The sequence below is a fragment of the Chlorocebus sabaeus genome, chromosome 20, assembly GCF_047675955.1.
Source record: "Chlorocebus sabaeus isolate Y175 chromosome 20, mChlSab1.0.hap1, whole genome shotgun sequence".
NCBI lineage: Eukaryota > Metazoa > Chordata > Mammalia > Primates > Cercopithecidae > Chlorocebus > Chlorocebus sabaeus.
In genome coordinates this window covers 112260317-112276000 of record NC_132923.1, presented here as the reverse complement: position 1 = coordinate 112276000, position 15684 = coordinate 112260317, and the positions used below count along the sequence as shown (strand labels likewise).

Here is a 15684-nt window from a genome sequence, read left to right as displayed (position 1 = left end):
CTTACTTCTCTCTCTCTTCCTCCAGTCATCACCACTGCTTACCCTCAGTTCCATAAACATAAATAAAGAGAAGAATGAAGTTAAAGCTTTTCTTCTTAGGTGTTTAAAAATCTGACTATTCTAAAGACTGATTAAACTAGGTTTTCTAAGTGAGCAGTTCCTTAATGTTGACTTAGTAAAACATTAAAATATTTGGCATCTGCCATTGACCCCTATTCTGCAATACAGGAGTTAATCCAGCAGTTTCTGATTAAATACCAGTATTACGCAATTCAAGAATTACCACAGAGGTGTGAAGGGAAGAGGGTGAGGCTCGTGAGGAATACCCAGACAGCAAGGTAAAGAAAATACTCCTTTTATAAGAATAAAACCCAAATGAATACTAAGACTCTATCTAGAGATTCATGGTTATTTCTGTCAGTGGGATTAAGTTTTCTCTTTAATTATTCGAGTTTAAAAAATTATTTATCTATCTATCTATCTATCTATCTATCTATCTATCTATTTTGAGACAGAGTCTTGCTCTGTCGCCCAGGCTGGAGTGCAGTGGCGTTATCTCGACTCACTGCAAGCTCCGCCTCCCAGGTTCATGCCATTCTCCTGCCTCAGCCTCCTGGGTAGCTGGGACTACAGGCGCCCACCACCAGGCCCAGCTAGTTTTTTGTATTTTTAGTAGAGACAGGGTTTCACTGTGTTAGCCAGGATGGTCTCGATCTCCTGACCTCATGATCTGCCCGCCTTGGCCTCCCAAAGTACTGGGATTACAGGCGTGAGCCACCGCGCCCAGCCAATTATTTTTATTTTTATTTTCTGGAGATGGGGGTCTCACTCTGTCACCCAGGCTAGTGCAGTGGTGTGATCATGGTTCACTGCAGCCTTGACCTCCCAGGCTCAAGTGATCCTCCTGCCTCAGCATCCTGAGTAGCCTAGGACCACAGGTATGAGCCACCACACCTGGCTAATTTGTAAAAATTTTTTGTGGTGATGGGATCTCACTATGTGTTTCTCAGACTGGTTTTCTAATTTTTAAGAAAACATAATAGACATATATGTTTTTGTAACATGAAATCATAACTTGATGTAATCCAAGCCGGGTGCAGTGGCTCACGCCTGTAATTCCAGCACTTTGGGAGGCTGAGGCGGGCGGATCACAAGGTCAAGAGTTTGAGACCAGCCTGGCCAACATGGTGAAACCCTGTCTCTACTAAAGATACCAAAACAAAACAAACCTGTGTAATCCAAATTAAAATCTTCTTCAGCGTGCATATATTTATATTTATGATCTGTATGCATATATTTAAAAAACAACTTATTGGATATAATTCATATACAATATAATTCACCCCTTTAAAATATACAATTCAGTGGTTTTTAGTATATTCACAGAGTTGTGCAACCATTACCAGGGTCTAATTTTTTTTTTTTTTTTTTGAGATGGAGTCTCACTTTGTCACCCAGGCTGGAGTGCAGTGGCACAATCTCTGCTCAGTGCAAGCTCCACCTCCTGGGTTCACACCTTTCTCCTGCCTCAGCCTCACGAGTAGCTGGGACTACAGGCGCCCGCCACCACGCTGGGTTAATTTTTGTTTTTTGTATATTTAGTAGAGATGGGGTTTCACCGTGCTAGCCAGGATGGTCTCGATCTCCTGACCTCGTGATCCACCCGCTTTGGCCTCCCAAAGTGCTGGGATTACAGGTGTGAGTTGCTGTGCCTAGCACATTTTTTTTTTTTTTTTTTTTGCGGAGAGAGATGGAGGCTTGCTGTGTTGCCCAGGCTGGAGTGCAGTGGCATTATCTCGGCTCACTGTAACCTCTGTCTCCTGAGTTCAAGTGATTCTCCTCCCTCAGCTTCCCAAGTAGCTGGGACTACAGGCATGCACCACCACACTCAGCTAATTTTTGTATTTTTAGTAGAGATGGGTTTCACCATGTTGGTCAGGCTGGTCTCGAACTCCTGACCTCATGATCCACCTGCCTGGGCCTCCCAAAGTACTGGAATTACAGGCGTGAGCCACTGCGCCTGGCCAATTTTTGTATTTTTTAGTAGAAATGGGGTTTCACTATATATTGGCCAGGCTGATCTTGAACTCCTGACCTCAGGTGATCCACCTGCCTTGGCCTCCCAAAGTGCTGGGATTACAGATGTTAGCCACCACGCCTGGCCACCAGGGTCCAATTTTAAAACATTTTCATCACCTCAGAAAGAAACCATGTACCCATTAGCAGTCACTCCTCTTCTCCATCCTCAGTTCTTAGCAGCAAATAGTCTACTGTCTGTATGAATCTGCTTATTTTGGACATTTCATATAAATGGAATCATATACAGTTGTCCCCTGGAATCCATGGGGGATTGGTTCCAGGACGACTCTGTGGATGCAGAAGTCTGTTATAGTTGTCCCTGTATCTGTGGGTTCTGCATCTGTGGATACGATATGTGGTCTTTTGTTCCTTTCACTTAGTTTATTCAAGTTATAGCATGTGTCCATACTTCATTGCTTTTAATTGTCAAATAATGTTCCACTGTATGGATATGTCACATGTATGCATTTTTAATTTTGCTTTTAAATCTAATACTTCTGAGAGGCTTCTCAGAAGTATTCTGGGAATATAGAATTTCCTGCTTTTTTGCCTCCTATATTCCTGACTTGGAGCTAAAGAAGCCAGCAACCTGGACTGAGAAAAAAAATTCCAACAAAATCCTGCTGCCTCTTGCCTAAGAACCAGGGAAGGGGCAGCCTAAACAAGACCACAAACTTCTAGATAATTACTGCTCTACTGTAAACACCACAGAAAAAACTGTGGCTCCATTTTCACGCATGCCAGCAAAGGCTGAATGGGTGGCCTAGACTTCCATCCTCTGTTGGTGGTCTATAAATTTAACAAATCTTTTACTGATGGGCTTGGGTGGTCTCTAGTGTTTTGCTATTACAAACAATAAGGCCTCAGTATTCCTCTCTTGTATCTTTGGACATCTGTATGACTGTTTCTATAGAATAAATTTCTAAATGTAAAATTATTGGGACAGTAGCATCCAGTGAGGCCTTCAGGAATGGCAGTTAGATGGATGATCTCAAAACATGGAAATAGGCTGGGTGTGGAGGCTCACGCCTGTAATCTCAGCACTTTGGGAGACCGAGGTGGGCGGATCACCTGAAGTCAGGAGTTCAAGACCAGCCTGGCCAACACTGTGAAACCCTGTCTCTACTAAAAATAGATACTAGTGTATCCCTCCACTAGTGAATGGGAGCTGCAACTCCCATTCCTCCACCCCAGCAGTAATAAGGAGCCTCCTCACCATAGTTGCTGGCTTTTTTGGTTCCAAGTCTGAGATGTATAAGGCAAAAAACTAAGAAGCTCACTGCCATCTAATTCTGTCTTTCCAGAAGCAGAAGTCTCTCAGAAGTATTAAATTTATTTATTTGTTTATTTATCTTTTCCTTTAAATCACATTCTGAAAGCAAGAAGTATTAAATCTAAAAAATGGGGCTGGGCACGGTGACTCACACCTGTAATCCCAGCACTTTGGGAGGCCGAGGCAGGCGGATCACCTGAGGTCAGGCATTTGAGACCAGCCTGGCCAACATGGTGAAACCCCGTCTCTACTAAAAATACAAAAATTAGCCAAGTGTGCTGGTGCATGCCTGTAATTGCAGCCACTCAGGAGGCTGGGGCAGGAGAATCACTTGAACCCGGGAGGCAGTGGTTGTAGTGAGCCAAGATCGTGCCACCGCACTCCAGCCTGGGCAAAAGAGCGAGACTCTGTCTCAAAAGAAATAAAAATAAAAATAATAATATAAAAATGAGACAACCCAGTGGAGCACTTGGACTTCTGTCTCCACCTGGTTATAACAAAGCAGTACCATCTCCCTTCTCCTTTTCCCTCCACGGAAATGTCTGGCCAACATGGTGAAACTAGTGTAGCTACCTGATATGCTAGTGGAGGTGGCCTCATTACCACTGGTTGATGTTCAAAGTCCTGACTCTGTTAGGCCTCCTCTGATCCCACCCCAGGGGCAGGGGCCTGGCAGGGTTTGAAGGCCCTGGTTTCCTCCCTGGCCATCTCTGACAGTATTCTGGCAGAGACATTATAGCCTCCAGAGGATTGGTTACATTAAGTTGGAAATAAAATATATAAACTATAAAAACAAGTTACATGTAGTGTGATCACATTTTTCAAGGAATAAAGTAGTACGGGCCGGGCATGGTGGCTCACACCTGTAATCCCAGCACTTTGGGAGGACAAGGTGGGAGGATAACTTGAGGCCAGGAGTTTGAGACCTGCCTGGGCATCATAGTTAGACCCCATCTCTATTAAAAGAAAAATAGTAGTATGTACATAGAAAATAAAAATGTAGAAGAATAAGCAGCAAATTAGTGGTTCAAGGGTAAGGGAACTCTGACTTTCTCTAGTGCTTCAGTTTTTATTTATTTTTAAAACAATGAATATAACTGTTAGAAGCAGTGAAAAGTATTTTTTAATGGCATACTTTTCTCAGATGCTATCGTTAGATACCTATATGTTAATTTTTATGGTTACTAATACAAAAGTGGGTGTAGAATAAACGTATCCTGGCTCCCAGTGTAGGATGCGTCCCATTGTATCACAGTGCCCTCAGTCAGCTGTAGCAGTGGGCTGCATTCAGTGCAGTTCATACTAACCAGGGTAATTTTGATTCTATAACTTTGTTGAAATTGAATTTTATATTTAACTTGGATTAAAGGAGAAAGTTTTTGACTTGCAGAATTCTAGAAATTTGAATTTTTCGCCAGGCCCAGTGGCTCATGCCTGTAATCCCAGGACTTTGGAAGGCTGAGGTGGGTGGATCACTTGAGGTCAGGAGTTCGAGACCAGCCTGGCAACATGGTGAAACCCCATCTCTAATAAAAATACAAAAAATTAGGCCAGGCGGCATGGCTCGTGCTTGTATTCCCGGCACTTTGGGAGGCCGAGGCAGTTGGATCACCTGAGGTCAGGAGTTTGAGACCAGCCTGACCGACATGGAGAAACACTGTCTCTAATAAAAATACAAAAATCAGCTGGATGTGGTTGTGGGCGTCTGTAATCTGAGCTACTCAGGAGGTTGAGGCAGGAGAATCACTTGAACCTGGGAGGCAGAGGTTGCAGTGACCGAGATCACACCATTGCACTCCACCCTGGGTGACAAGACTGAAACTCCATCTCAAAAAATGAACGAATGAATAAATAAATAAATAAACAAACCAGGCATGGTGGTGGCTTATTTATTATTTATTATTACTCCCAGCTGCTTGGGAGGCTGAGGCAGGAGAATCGCCTGAACCTGGGAGGCAGAGGTTGCAGTGAGCTGAGATCGCACCACTGTACTCCAGCCTGGGCAACAGAACGAGACTCCATCTAATTTAAAAAAAAAGAAATTTGAATTTTTCCACAGTTTTACTATATATATATAAATTATACATATATAAATGAATGTATGTGTGTGTATATATATGTGTGTGTGTGTGTGTGTGTGTGTATATATTTTGAATAGTGACAGGGTCTTGCTCTGTTACCCAGGCTGGAATGCAGTGCTATAATCATGGCTCACTGCAGTCTTGAACTCCTGGACTCCAGTGATCCTCCCACCTCAGCCTTCTGAATAACTGGTACTACAGGAGAGTGCCACCACGGTGGCTAATTTTCTAATTTTTTTGGTAGAGATGGGGTTTTGCTTGGTTGCCCAGGCTGATCTCAAACTTCTGGCATCAAGTGATCCTCCTGCTTTGGACTTCCAAAGTGTTGGGATTATGGGCGGGACCCATTGTGCGTGGCCTTTTGTATACTTCTAAAAATTTCAAAAATAAAATAAATATTTCATCTGACTAGTAGCTCCCAATTTTCTGATGCTATTAAAACTTTGGAAAAAGTTGTTCATGGTGATGATGAAGTTTCTTATTTGACTTGTAATTAGTGGTTAGTAAAGAAGGTACTTTTTTTTTAAGAATACGCATTTATGTGTGCATGAAGGAAAGTGCTTATTAGGAGTGTAAGATGTGTAACAAGCTTCTGATATACCTGAAACAAAAGTAAATTGGGAAGATTTGCTAGAAAATTATAGAGAAAGGAGGCAGTCATCTGTGAAAGGAAAGGGGCATTTGTGTCCTGACCAGGTCTTCGTGAACTGTTCTGTATTCTGAGATTCTTTTGCCCATGCTCAAGGACTGGCTCTGCAGACCACTGTAGGAGATTATGTATGGTGACTGCTCTGTAGCCAGTCCCCATTCATCTTTAGCCTGCTTTTAGTTTAACGTGTTTCTAAGTTCCTACATGTAATATCTTTATTATGTCTCCTTTACCAACTTAATGATTTTAACACTGCTATGACAGGCAGCTTGGGAAATTTTAGTTAATTTTATATATTAAGTGGAGGAGGATAAAGACCTTGAGTCAGACTAGTTCTTTGTCTACCAAACTACGGGTTTTTTTTTTTTCCAGTAAATCTCAAATTTGGATTATCAAGCTAATTGGAAAGGTAATGTATTAACATTTTCTTGTCTGTAGTAAATTCACTTGTGTGTTATCAGCTTTCCATGCTATTAATGGTCAGTATCATCAGAAAGGCAACTTCGGACACCAGTTTGTTATATAGTAGGATGATTTAGTGCTGTAAATTGACTTGGGTTCTGAGAACCAAATATCATCCTAACCTTCCCACACCAGTGTTTCTTAATGTATCCAGCAGGCAGGTGCCTTACTTTGAAATCTCCTTGAGTGCCTATAGCAAAATAAGGCTTCCTGGGCCCCAACCCAAGAGTTCTGCTGAATCAGAATCTCTAGATATGAGGCCCTGGGGTCTTCATTTTAAATGTTTTCCTTAGGTTATTTGTAATCACAATAAAATTTAAGAACTAGGCCTTTTTTAGGAAGTACATTTTTGTACAAGTTGTATGTAGTATTAGGAATTAATATGATTCATTCTGCCCTCAAATTCTGTGTATATTTTGTTACTGATAAAGAATAATCGGAATTTTGTTTTTTAAACCAAGCTCTGTTGTAACTGTCCCATGCTGTCTGATTAGGTTTCTGGAATCCTCACTATAAGCCCATGTTTTTTTGTTTTTGTTTTTGTTTTTTAAAGTCCCTTTACCTCTCCAGTAGTTTATGAATTAATGACTTTTTACTGATGTAGCATTTTACTGAAATGCTTCTGAATTTTTTGAGAGTTACTTTAGGGTAATAAACAGTACTTTCACCAGCATCTTTGAATGACTTATTGGAGAGTTATTTCTGGCACTCTCCATAGACGTCATAGTCAACAGGCTGTGTTGATCTCTAGCAATGTCAGAACGTTCTCTTCCAGCATTCCAGCTCTCTGTCCTTCCCATCTCTCCTTTTCCTTCAGCCCATCTTTCCTTTTTAAACTTGGGGCTGATTCCATGTCTTGCTATCATGAATAGTGCTTCAGTGAACATACGTATGCATGTGTCTTTATGGTAGAATGATTTATATTCCTCAGGGTATATACCCAGTAATGGGATTGCTGAGTCGAATGATAGTTCTGTTTTTAGCTCTTTGAGGAATTGTCACACTGCTTTCCACAATAGTTTAACTAATTTACACTCCCACCAGCAGTGTATACTGTTCCCTTTTCTCTACAACCTTGCCAGCATCTGTTATTTTTTGACCTTTTAAAAATAGCCGCCGTTCTGGTGTGAGATGGTATCTCATTGTGGTTTTGATTTGTTTTTCTCTAATGATCAATGATATTGAGCTTTTTTTCATATACTTGTTGGCTGCATGTATGTCTTCTTTTGAAAAGTGTCTGTTCATGTCTGTTGCCCATTTTTTAATAGGGTTGTTTGTTTTTTACTTGTAATTTTGTTTAAGTTCCTTATGGATGCTGGATATTAGACCTCTGTCAGATGCATATTTTGTAAATATTTTCTCCCATTCTGTAGGTTGTCTGTTTACTCTGTTGATAGTTTCTTCTGCTATGCGGAAACTCTTAAGTTTAATTAGATCCTGTCTGTCAACTTTCATTGCAATTGTTTTTGGCATCTTCGTCATGAAATCTTTGCCGGTTCCTATGTCCAGAATGGCACTGACTAGGTTGTCTTCCAGGGTTTTTATAGTTTTGGGTTTTACATTTAAGTCTTTAATCCATCTTGAGTTGATTTTTGTGTATGGTGTAAGGAAGGGATCCAGTTTTAATCTTCTGCATATGGTTAGCCAGTTATCCCAGCACTGTTTATTGAATACGGAGTCTTTGACGTCACTTGTTTTTGTCAGCTTTGTCAAAGATCAGATGGTTGTAGGTGTGTGGCCTTATTTCTGGGCTCTACTTGAGGGTGGAGGATGAGAGGAGGGAGAGGATCGGAAAAAAATAACTATTGGGCACTAGGCTTTGTACCTGGGTGATGAAATAATCCGTACAACAAACCCTGTGACACGAGTTTACCTATATAACAAACCTGCACATAACATCCCTGAACCTAAAATAAAAGTTTAAAGAAAAAAAAACCAACGCACCTTGGGGCACACATGATGGGACTAAAAAAGATTTGTACCATTCTGATTTTTAGGAAAATCTACCTCGTCATTGCCATTCATTAAGTAGGATTAGAAACAGATTATTATAAATATATCTTTTGTTATTTTCTTGCTCCCTGTAGGAATGTGTACAACAGGATATGGGCCAGGTGTGGTGGTGCATGCCTGTAGTCTCAGCTACTGGGGAGGCTGAGGCGGGAGGATTTCTTAAGTCCACTAATTTGAAACTGCAGTTTGCTATGATTGTGCCTATGAGTAACCACTGCACACCAGCCTGGGCAACATAGTAAGATCCTATCTCTAATTGAAAAAAACAAAAAACAAAAAACAGGGTATAGGATATTTATTTTTATGTTTGAAATGAAGTCTCACTTTGTCACCCAGGCTGGAGTGCAGTGGCACGATCTTGGCTCACCGAAACCGCCACCTCCCAAGTTCAAGCAATTCTCCTATCTCAGCCCCCGAAGTAGCTGGGATTATAGGTGTGTGCCACCACGCCCGGCTAATTTTTGTCCTTTTTGTAGAGATGGAGTTTCACCATGTTGGTCAGGCTGGTCTCAAACTCCTGACCTTGTGATCTGCCTGCCTCAGCCTCCCAAAGTGCTGGTATTACAGGGGTGAGCCACTGCACTCAGCCAGGATATGGGATATTTATAATGAATTTTTTTGGAGGCAGGCACACCTACAAGTTTCCCTTTTTACTTTGCCTTATTAAGAATACTGTCTGATATAATGAAAAATGATTTTTACATTTCATAAAACCCATAACAGACTTTGCCTTTACCCGGAGGCAAGGAGTTATGTACCCACTAGGAATTACTGTTCTGTCCAACATAGTTGCCATTAGTCATTCGTGGCTATTTGAATTATGAAAATGTATTATGTTTGACTGGGCACGGTGGCTCACACCTGTGATCCCAACACTTTGGGAGGCCAAGGTGGACGGATCACAAGGTCAGGAGTTTGAGACCAACATGGTGATACCCTGTCTCTACTAAAAATAAAAAAATTAGCTGGACGTGGTGGCGCACGCCTGTAATCCCAGCTATTCAGGAGGCTGAGGTAGAAGAATCACTTGAGCCTGGGAGGCAGAGGCTGCAGTGAGCCGAGATCGTGCCACTGCACTCCAGCCTGGGCTACAGAGCGAGATTCCGTCTCAAAAAAAAAAAATTATGTTTTAAATTATAAATTATAGTCAGGTGCTGCATATGCCAGTGGTCTCAAAAGATTGTAATTTGCTTTTATTTTTTATTTTTGAGACGGAGTCTTGCTCTTTTGCCAGGCTGGAATGCTGTGGCATGATGTCGGCTCATTACAACCTCCACCTCCCAGGTTCAAGCGATTCTTCTACCTCAGCCTCCCAAGTAGCTGGGACTACAGGCGTGCACCACCATGTCTAATTTTTTGTATTTTGGTAGAGATGGGGTTTCACCATGTTAACCAGGCTGGTCTTGAACTCCTGACCTCAGGCGATCTGCCTGCCTTGGCCTCCAAAAGTGCTGAGATTACAAGCATGAGCCACCGTGCCCGGCTTATAATTCATGTTTTTATTATACCTTTTCTATGTTTAGATGTGTCAAGATGTACAGATACTTACCATTATATTCCATTTGCCTACAGTATTCAGTACAGTAACGTGCTGTACACGTTTGTACACGTTTGTAGCCTAGGAGCACTAGGCTATACCATGTAGACAAGGTGTGTAGTAGGCTATATCATCTAGGTTTGTGTAAGCATACCCTGTGATGCTTGTAAAATGCCAAAATTGCCTAACAGCACATTTCTTAGATTGTGTCCCTATCAGTAAGTGATGCATGACTGTAATTTAAAATAAATGAAACAAAAAAATTCAGTTCACTGTGAACTAGCCCCATTTTAAGTACTCCCTAGCCACATGTTGCTAATGGCTACCATATTGGACTTTGGCAATATAGATCATTTCCATCATGCATTAAGTTCTCTTGGGCAGTAGTATACTAGACTGGTCATTTTTATTATTTATTTATTTATTTATTTTTGAGATAGAGTATCTCTCTGTCACCCAGGCTGGAGTACAGTGGTGTGATCTCAGTTCACTGCAACCTCTGTGTCCCGGGTTCAAGTGATTCTCCTGCCTCAGCCTCCCAAGTAGCTGGGACTACAGGCACCTGCCACCACACCCGGCTAATTTTTGTATTTTTAGTAGAGACAGGGTTTCACCATATTGGCCAGGCTGGACTCAAACTCCTGACCTTGTGATCCTCCTGCCTTGGCCTCCCAAAGTGCTGAGATTACAGGCGTGTGCCACCATGCCTGGCCCTAGACTGATCATTTTTACGAAAAGAAAGAGGCTAGCGCCAGCTGGGTACAGTGGCTTATGCCTGTAATCCCAGCACTTTGGAAGGCTGAGGCAGGTAGTTCACTTGAGCCCAGAAGTTCAAGACCAACCTGGATAACGTGGTGAAACCCTGTCTCTACTAAAAATATTAAAAATTAGCCAGGATGGTGGTACGTGCCTGTAGCCCCAAGCTACTTGAGAGGCTAAGATGGGAGGATTGCTTGAGCCTGGGAGGTTAAGGTTGCAGTGAGCTGAGATCGCACCACTGCACTCCAGCCTGGGTGACAGAAGGAGACCCTGTCTCAAAAAAAGAAGAAAAAATGGCTAATGAAAAGACAAAATAATAAAGACCCAAATTTCTACTCTTCCTTCCACAATGTAACTTTTCCTGGCTTCTTGTACTTTTGATTAAAATTCAGAAAAAGTCATGTCATGTTGAGTAGCATCACTTTGACCTTGTTTTTTAATGTTTAATTCTGTTTTCCAGGCTGGCAGTGATGGTGAAAGCATAGGGAACTGCCCCTTTTCCCAGAGGCTCTTCATGATTCTTTGGCTCAAAGGAGTTGTATTTAGTGTGACGACTGTTGACCTGAAAAGGTAAGACATGGTCGCAGTTTGCAGTCAACTTAAGCTGAACTGTCTTTTCGGTTTGATCCTATTTTCACCTTGATGGCATGTATTCTCTAAAGGAAATACATTGTATTAAAGTTCTGCTGGTTTTTGGACAAACTTAACTTGTATATAGCTATTTTGGACAAGTCACGCTGTCAGTATACTGCATGTGGTACTCAGTCTTTTTTAGGAACTTCTGTGTGTTTACCTTAAATTTCATGAGCAGCACCAGGAGCCAAGTGTTAGTGTGGATACAGTGAAATCCTTGACTTCTTTTTTCCAGTGTAAACATGGAGTCATGAAGAACTTTCTAAGCAGACATCATCTTGGCCCCAAATGTGTTAAACGTGTGACCTATATAATCTGGATCTTTAAAGACAAGGATTTTTAGGAGGTTGAATACCATTGTTGTCAATTTCATTTAATTTAGTTTTCAGGGAATAGCAATAATTTTCTATAGCATGATTTTAATCATATTTGTTTAAATGTATTGTAAAATAAGAGCAATTATCTGTGGCCCCATGTCTGTTCTTGCTAAGTGAAGAGTTGTTTGCAGCTTTCTCTCCTGGATGACTTTATGGCTTATTTTCCATAGTGGAGAGGGCTGAGAAGAGCCATGATGAATAGAAAGCTCTGTTTTATTCAGGAATGTGTATTCTAACATTTAGCAAACAGGTCTGAGGTGAAGAACCTTGATACATCCCCTTCCCCAAAAGATTTAAATCAAGAGTTAAGAATAGTTGTATTAATGGGAAAATCTAGGGTTTGGCAGTGGATTCCTCTTGATGCAAGTGTCACAACATGATTTGCTATTATACTTGTTTTTAAAACTATTAATCTGTTCTCACATTGCTATAAAGAACTACCCGAAACTGGGTGAATCATAAAGAAAAGAGGTTTAATTGACTCACAGTTCTGCAGGTTGTACAGGAAACATGGCTGGGGAGACCTTAGGAGACTTACAATTATGACAGAAGGCAAAGGGGAAGCAGACATGTCTTTCATGGCCAGAGAAGGGGGAGGACTTACACATTTTTAAACAACCAGATCTTATGAGAACTCACTCACTGTCACAGGAACAGCAAGGGAAGTCTGCCCTTGTGATCCAGTCACCTCCCAGAAGGCCCCTCTTCCAACATTGAAGATTACAATTTGATATGAGATTTGGGCAAGGACACAGATTTAAACCGTATTATATATCAAGTCATGAACAGTGTCCAGAAAAAAATATTGACAGCCTATCACTTGTTAAAGTGACAGAATTCATGTATGTCACCCTTCTGAGCGTCATATGCCGATAGTTACCCGATAGCTATAATTCCATTCCCAGTTCTGGGTTAGTGTACTCAGATTCCTGTCATTCCCTTAAAATATATTTTTACTTACTGCTAGTGCATATATTTGAAATTTTACAGACTTTAAAATTTATTGAAAATAAACCATAAAGTCATCTAGGAACCCCTTTAGTTATGTATACAAATGTAGAAATAAGACTTTGGGAATAGTGAGTTAAAACTACAAGCTCTTGGGAAGACATTACCTTATTCATGTTGGACAGAGATGTTGTAAGAATGAAATAAGTAATGTAGTTACCCTTCTATTACTGTTTTTTTATACATGTATACACAAAGGAAGTTTCAGTTTCCCAATATAACTCCTAAAAACAGACTGTGCCATCAGGCACACACCCTTACTGTGTCCTAAAATACATGAATTTCTCCTATTCCATTTTTGGCTTGGAGCAAGTGAGTTGACTGCCATGCTTTGAAAAAGCCTTCATTGAATAGTTTAATACAGTGCTTTAATTGTGATACATACTAGTAATAGCGCCATAAACGATGGGAATCTGAGTCAGAAAAGGAAGTAAACCCATTATAGCTATTTCAGAGTTGTCTGTTACTTTTCATTTGCAAACTTTTTAAAGGCATTATTCCTATAGGTTGGTTGATATTTGCAGATTTGTATATATATGTTTACGTGTATATGTGGAAATATGTGTAAGTGTATATGTTTAAGTGTATATGTTAAGTGTTTATATATAAAAAGTGGCGCATGGGAGGTAGGCATTCAGGGCCTCATAATTAGAAAATATCAAAGAAGATACATGTTTATTACCTAGGACTTTATGTAAAATCAACAGTAGAGAGCACTTGAAATTGAAGCATATATTTTTTGGTCTTCTTTAGCAATCATAGGTCTCCAGTAAATCTAATAAATGCTTCTTAGGGCAACTAAAACTATACAAGTAGTACATGATAATGATTCTTTACCATCCCTACCCCCTAGTCATCAACTTCGCCTTCAGAGAGATAATTTATTTTAGATTTGGTCTTTATTCTTCCAAATCTTTTCCTTTTTTCTTTTCTTTTTCTTTTTCTCTTTTTTTTTTTTTTTTTTGAGACAGGGTCTGCCTCTGTCACCGAGGCTGGAGTGCAATGGCACGATCACGGCTTACTTTGTAGCCTTGAGCTCCTGGGCTCAAGTAATCCTCCAGCCTCAGCCTCCCACGTAGCTAGAACTACAGGCATTTACTACCATAGCTGGCTAATTTTTTATTTTTAAGAGACAGGGTCGGTCTCCCTTTGTTACCCAGGCTGGTCTTGAACTCCTGGGCTCAAGCAGTCCTCTGACCTTGGCCTCCCAAAGTGCTGGGATTACAGATTTTAGCCATTGTGCCTGGCCTCGTCCAGATCTTTTCTATGGGTTTACACACTTATAGTCGTAAACAAAAGTTTAAAGAGAAGGTACCTCAAGAAAGTGAACATTGGTTCAAAAACAAACAAAAACAAAAACCCACCGGTATATATGAAAGCTATCACAGAGGAATAAAACATCCCTGTAGTGCCTTTCATAACATATTCTTAATCTTAAAACATTAAATGTGACTTTTTTTAGAAATTTGTGGGGGAGAAAATGCTTATAGTGCTTATTTTCCGGCTTTTCCTGGTAATTGCCTAATATCTTGGTGAGAAATACTGACTCCAGAACAAACCAGCGGAGAACAATAGAACTCCTCTGAGAGTTACTTAGCAGCTTACTCTATGATTTGAAAAAAATGATTGTTACATGACATTTCATCCATAAGAACAAGCCCGTTTCTAGTTCTGGCACTGTATGACATGTTCTCTTTGAATCTCAGTTGGCATTAATGGCTATGCTGGTAGTATTCATGTGTCCCTTGTGAGGCTTTGAACAATCTCCCGTTACTTGCCTGTCAGAGCAGCCTTAGTGCTTTGGTGGGAGTCATTTCCAAACCTAATTTTCTGTTCATATTGCAATTTAAAGAACGTTTAGATAAAAAAAGTGACCAGGCTTCACAAAGAATTTCGATTTACATAAATGATTTGAATAAAAGCTTCAGATAATATAAGTGAAAATATTAAAATTGAGGGCAGAGTTAAGGATGTTCTAGCATGTCATCAGTTGGGAAACAACCATGGCATAGTATAGAAAATTTCAGGAGTGAGACCTGGCTGCGTATGAGAGAGCTCTATCACTGATTTCACTGGGACCTTGGGCAAGCTGCCTCGTCTTCCTTGGAGTCGGTCACCTTATGTTTAAATTCAGGAAAAAGGAAGGGAAAAAAACTTCACTTTTGTAATAGTTTAAAATGTTACAATGGAACTGTGAAACTGATAGTTCTGCATATCTTAAAAGGCAGTTAGAGACTCAGAAGAAAATCTGATTCCCAAATGGACTCTTCAGATAGTTTTATTTTCATGATCGTGTCTCTGTGGTTCCACCTTTCTGAAAACAGTCTTCAGTAACTTGAGAAATCAGTTCAGTTTCCATGATCTTCAGTAGCAGCAGCATGAATGACACATACCAAGAGACTAAATGGAATGAAACAGGCCTGTCTTTCAGAGAGATCATCTGTTTCCTGCTGCTGGCCAGACAGGAAAGTCAGACTCCATTTTTCCCCTTTGTAAAGTTGACTTGAGCTACATGAGGCACTTGTTAGAACAGTCCAATTCAAGATAATTGTGCTTTATGACTGCATTCAGAATCACATGTGTACCCAGTGTGTGTGTGTGTGTGTGTGTGAGAATGTGTGTGGGTGGGGGGTGTGTGTGTTTGTGGAGAGTGTGTGTGTGTGTCTGTGTGTGGGTAGGTGGGTGGTGGGGTGTGTGTGAGTGGGAGTGTGTGTGTGTGAATGTGTGTGGGTTGAGGGGGTGTGTGTATGTGGGTGGGTGAGTGGGGATATGTGTGTGTGTGTGATTGAGAGACAAGGGAGACATAGACACAC

At 40.8% G+C, this 15684-nt stretch overlaps 1 protein-coding gene across 1 annotated transcript in view; it reads left to right on the top strand.

Moving 5' to 3' along the window:
• CLIC4 (chloride intracellular channel 4) overlaps positions 1–15684 on the top strand; it is a 97986-nt gene that overhangs the window by 44971 nt on the left and 37331 nt on the right. The window contains exon 2 of the mRNA XM_007979997.3: positions 11314–11423. Coding sequence (XP_007978188.2) covers positions 11314–11423 — 110 coding nt within the window. The remainder of the gene's footprint in view (positions 1–11313; positions 11424–15684) is intronic.